The sequence below is a fragment of the Hyaloscypha bicolor genome (genome assembly GCF_002865645.1).
Source record: "Hyaloscypha bicolor E unplaced genomic scaffold K444scaffold_16, whole genome shotgun sequence".
In the NCBI taxonomy this organism is placed as follows: domain Eukaryota; kingdom Fungi; phylum Ascomycota; class Leotiomycetes; order Helotiales; family Hyaloscyphaceae; genus Hyaloscypha; species Hyaloscypha bicolor.
Genome location: NW_020194518.1, coordinates 1,555,689 through 1,561,688, shown reverse-complemented (window position 1 = coordinate 1,561,688; position 6,000 = coordinate 1,555,689). Strand labels below are relative to the sequence as shown.

Below are 6,000 nucleotides of genomic sequence, written 5' to 3'. Positions count from 1 at the left end.
CTAGTTACTCATATAACTAGAATTCATAGTATATACTATTTATAATTAGCTATATTAGTAATAGGCTCAAGTAATAGTATTTCCGGTATTACTTTATTACTAAAATAGGTATATATAATAGTATATAAACAGGTATTAGATATTATAGATCTAGTTTCTTATTTTGAATATAGCTTATAATTGGAATTATATAAATCGTATGGGATTTCCTAATTAAATAAAGGGCTTTATATACCTAGCTAAGTACTAGGGAATATATAGGGAAATGCTCCTAGCTTTGGAAAGGGTATTAATTAGTTTCTTATTAGAATTAATTCTTGGAATCCGTTATACTTATAAGTATTACTCTATAGCTTACTTATCTTAACTATTTATATATTACCCTACTATTATATACCTTATATTCTAATTAATCTAACTTTTAGAGAGCAGTTTATTATAAGGTAATTAAGCCATTAATAGATAAAACTACTAATAGCTAGAGTATTAACTAGAAAAAGCGCTTCTACTATTACTAGGGCAACCTAATTAGGTATTGAGGGAAGTATCTAGTTAGCTACTCTAGCTATTACCTAATTAGAAAAAGGAAATAGAACTTAGATATCCCTAGAACTAGCTAATAGGATAATAATAATAAAGAAGCTAATAGTAGCTTATTATTATATTACTAAGTTAGAAGCAGAGATATAATAGAGGAAGGATCTAGAGAATTTAGAAGCTTAGATTTGCTATTTTAAGGATATTCGGATATCTATTATAGAACCTATTATACTACTAGTAATATATTTGGTTTATAGGGCTTTAAAAACCCGAGAATTACTAACTTATAAGAGGAAGAGTATTAAGGAAGCCCAGGACTTCTTTTACTAGGCGGAGCTAAAATAGTATAAAGATAGCGGGATTACCTGGGCTATAGATATAGTAAAAATTATATATTATATTTCCTGCTTTAAGAATATAGCCAGAAATATCTAGAAATATAGGAAGTAATTAGTAAGTATTAATACTATAAATTAGGAGACCTTTATTAAGTTTATAAAGAATTCTATCTTGGATCCGGAAAACTATAATAATAATACCTTTACTAAGTTTAAGAATACAAAATAGTAGCCAGGTTAGAGTATCTAAAGCTTTATATTTTACTTAGATAGCCTATTAGATAACTTGGGATATATAGGTTTATTATAAAAGCGGAATAACTTATTTAATAGTTTGAGGCAGGAGATTCGGAATAAGATTAATTACTAAAAGAATACTTTATAAGAAAGAGAAAAGCTTATTTTTATAGCTATAAAAATTAAGAATAACTTGAACTAGTTTACTTAACGGAAATATAATAATAAGCTAATAGATTAATAAAAGAAAGAAAATTAGAGAAAGGAAAAAGAAAATAATAAAAGGAAATAGAAGAGAAATATATCCCCGTTATAAGATTCATATAACCGGAATAGTAAAAGTATAATAACGGGATCTAATATAGTACCCATATTAGGATCTATAAGACCGGATATAACTTGCTTTACTTACTAGAAAGAGAATTACTATATTACTATCTGCTCAAATCAGGGAAAACCAACTTACTATAATTATAATAAGTCTAGCTATAAGATATATAAGTACCTAGAACTAAAGAAGCCGGGAAATAAGTATATCCTATAGTAGTTATACTCGTTTATACTATAGAAGGCAAGGCCCCTAAAACAAGAATAGTAATTAAGGTTACTATTAAGATAAGGAAAAGTAAATAAAGAATTAGAATATTAGTTAATTTAGGTATAAAGGCTAATTATATAAAGAAGAAATTAGCCTTAGATATAAGTATTCTATTAATATTAAAGGTAATTCCCTTATTCTTACTAGAGAAAAGAAGGATTTATTTATATAGAGATTATATTCTTGGGATTATTACCGAGGATATACTAGAGAATTAAAAGAAGACTAATATATACTTTATATTATATGATTTTAATCTAAACTATATTAATATAATACTTGAATTCCTATAGCTTTACTAGGTTAATTCCCTAATTTCTTTTAGGAAAGTAATATAAAGATACTAGATTTGACTATAGAAAATTAAAGTTCTAAATACTAGGAAGTTTACTAAAGTAATAAAATATAAGATATATGTTTTTCTATTAATTACTTATCCTATAATAAATAGCTAAAGAGTTACTACTATTACTATAAATAGAATAGCTATACTTTCTAGGAAATATTAGGACCTTTTCCGAGTATTTTTTATAAAGGCTATAGGTATATTACTCGATTACTATATAATAGAGTATTATATAGATCTAGAACCAGAATCCTAATTATTATATAGTCCTATATATACTTTATTAGAAAGGGAACTTGAAATCTTTCGGGAATATCTTAATACTAGCTTAGAGAAGAGGTAAATCCGTTATTTTACTAGCCTAGCTAGTATCCTAATTATATTTGTTCTAAAGAAAAGAGGCGGCCTATATCTATATATTAATTATTGGGATCTGAATAGAATTACTATTAAGAACCGAATATTATTACTACTTATTAGTAAGATAATAAATAGGCTTTATAAAGTAAAGATATATATAAAGCTAGACTTAAAAAATACTTACTATTAGTTATAAATACGGGAGGATAATAAGTAAAAGACAATATTCCGAATATACTATAGATATTTTAAGTACTATATTATATTCTTTAAATTATTTAATACTCCGGTAATATTTCAGATATATATTAATTATATATTAGTAAGCCTTATAAATATTATTTATATAATTTATTTAGATAATATTTTAATTTATTTAGAGAACCCAGAATAGTATATAATAGTAGTCTAATATATATTCGAGCGGTTATAATAATACTAGCTCTTTATAAACTTAGTAAAATATAAGTTTAATATAAAGAAAATAAAGTTTCTGGAATTTATAATTAGCCTAGATAGTATAGAAATAGAGGCTAGCCAGATTATAGCTATTAGGAAATAGCTAGTCCTAAAGAATAATATTTGAGAAGTCTAAGTATTTCTGGGTTTTACTAACTTTTACTAGAGGTTTATTTATAGATACTTTAGAGTAATAAAAAAGTTAACTAATTTACTAAAAACTAGTAGAAAACCATTATATTAGTTTAGCTAGACAAATAAGACAAATAAGGCTTTTAGAGAGCTATAAATTATATTTATAATAGTACTAATTCTTTATTATTTTGATCTAGCCTTAAAGATTTATATAGAAATAAATACTTTAGGATTTATAATTATAGGTATAATTTCCTAGCTTTTTAGTAAGAAAATAGAAGCCAGGTAATATCCTATTACTTTCTATTTAAAAAAAATAATTATAATTAAAAGCAGGTATAAGATATATAACTCTAAACTCTTAATTATTATTCTAGTATTCCGTATTTAGTAGTATTACCTAGTATATATCCGGTATACTATTATTATTAAAATAGATTATAATAACTTGAAATATTTTATAACTAAGAAAAAACTAAATAGTTAATAAATAAGATAAGTAAAGAAGCTAGCTGCCTTTAACTTTGTCTTAGAATACTAGCCAGGGTATAGTAATTCCACTAATAGGCTATTAAGGAGGCTAGACTTTATAGTAGATATAGATAAAGATACTTTATTACCTATATTTTATAATAAGCTATAAAATATAAAATAGAGAACCCTATAGGTAATAGTAATAGGATACTATACTATTCCTATAATACCGTAATATAAGGCCTAGAAAAGAAGAAATAGGCACTTCTCGATTAGTAAGATACTAAGGAATTCCAAAAAGAAAGTCTATTTTAGTAATAGAATAGTACTAGAAATACTACTACTTGAGCCTATTACTAGTATAGCTAGTTATAAATAGTATATATTATAGATTCTAGCTATATAAATAGCTAGGTCCGAAATAGTATATAAGAAAAGTAAAGAGATATTACTTAAACTACTATTATAATACTAAAGGCTTAATTTATTAGTATAATACTAGTAATATAAATAGTTCTTAAAGGAAACCTTTACTAGAGCTATTAAGACTTGGGAACTTAATATATCTGGGTTATTAAGATATTAGAATACTATCTATATACTAAATAAGCTAGCTTTTAAAAAAGAATTACTATAAGCTAACTATAATAATTTTATAGGTAAGTATTTTGGTACTAGTAAAATACTAGAGATTCTCTAGAGAAAGTACTTCTAGTAAAATATAAGAAAGAATATAAAAGACTATATTAGAACTTGTCCTATATATTAATAAATTAAGATAAAGAGATATTTACTATATAATATACTTAGTTCGTTTCTTCTTTCCTCTAAGCTATAATAAGAAATTACTATAGACTTTATTATAGGGCTATCCTCTTTTAGGTTTTATAGTAAAGTATATAATTCTATATTTATTATTATTAATAAATATATGAAAATAGTATAATATATTCTAATTACTAAGAAGGTCTTGACTTCTGAGCTAGTAGAGCTATTTATATATTATATTATTAAAGACTTTAGTATGCCTATAAATATAACTTCTAATAAAGGATCTATTTTTATAAGTAAGTTCTAGTTAAGTCTATACTTTTATTTAAAGATTTAATAATAGCTAAATATAGTATTCTATTCGTAAACTAATAGATAAATAGAGAATCTAAACTAAACTCTAGAATAATACTTAAGGTACTATACTAGCTATTAATAAGATAACTAGATAATAAAGCTTACTCTTATAGAATTCATATATAATAACTCTATATATTTAATAATAGAAATATCCTTATTCTATATCTTATATGAATTCTATTCTAGTATTAAACTATATATTAAGGATAATATTCTAGAAAGAGAAGTACTAGTAATATAGGAAAGAATATAAAGAATTCAAGTAAAACGAGAAATATTAGAGAAATAATAATAAGAAGTAGTAAATATATAGAAAAAGTATTATAATAAGAAATATATTAATAAGAAATTCAAGATATATAATAAAGTTATACTTTATATAAAGAATATTTAATAGCTATAACCTAGTATAAAGCTAGTAAATAGATATTTTAATTTCTTTAAAGTTCTGGAAATTATAGGAATATATAAATAGATATATTATTTAGAATTACTACTATTATATTAGATCTATAATATTTTCTATATTTCCTTTTTAGAACTATAGTACCTGTAAGCTAGTACTATAATAGAACTAGAGCCGGTTAAGATTAAAGGTAAAGAAGAATTTGAGATAGAATTTATTATAGTCTATAAGAAAAACAGAAAAGAAAGGAAATATCTCGTTTATTAAAAAGGCTATTTACTAGTAAATAATATATAAGAACTACTAAGTAATCTAGAGAATATAGCTTAAGAATTATAAGAATACTTGGAAAAGAATAATATTATAATATTATTAGCTAAATAAAAATATAAAAAATAAATGCTTTTATTAGGAAACTATTAAAAAACCATATATTTATTCTTAGAAAAACTATATAAAAATTATTAAAAACTCTAATTTCTATATCTTATAAATACCCTATTCTTATAATTATTTTCTACTATTCTTATTATTATTCTTATTAGAATTCTCTCGAGAAATAGGTAATAAATTAGCCTATAAAGCTATTAGCTATTAGTAAGAAATAAGAAAGAAATAAGCTTATTTAATACTAAAGAATATTAATTATACTATTAAGAGTACTTTATATTTATATTAAGCTAGTAAGAATTACTTAACCTATTTCTTAAATTATTAGGGAAATCTATTAGCCTTAAATAATAGCTTTAATATAAAAAGTATATATAGTTTAGTATAGAAGAAAAATAATAATAGCCTTCTTTTTTTTAGATAAAGAATAAGGAAAATACTTATATATATTAATAGTTTAAAGAAGGCAGTTTAATTATACTATATATATTTAAGAAACTTTAAATAATATTAGAATAAGAAATAAAAGAAGAAATTTATAACTTATAGAATTATATTTCTTATTCTTAGAATAATAGTAATTATA

General features: G+C 22.8%; 1 protein-coding gene across 1 annotated transcript; it reads left to right on the top strand.

The window, feature by feature from the left end:
* Positions 1-2,330: 2,330 nt before the first annotated feature.
* K444DRAFT_518839 (uncharacterized protein) lies at positions 2,331-2,609 on the top strand (the record flags this gene model as incomplete). Its single annotated transcript, XM_024873899.1, has 2 exons — positions 2,331-2,398; positions 2,459-2,609. Coding segments are annotated over 2 exons (219 nt in total), but the record flags the coding sequence as incomplete, so codon positions are not given.
* Between the last annotated feature and the right edge of the window lie 3,391 nt (positions 2,610-6,000).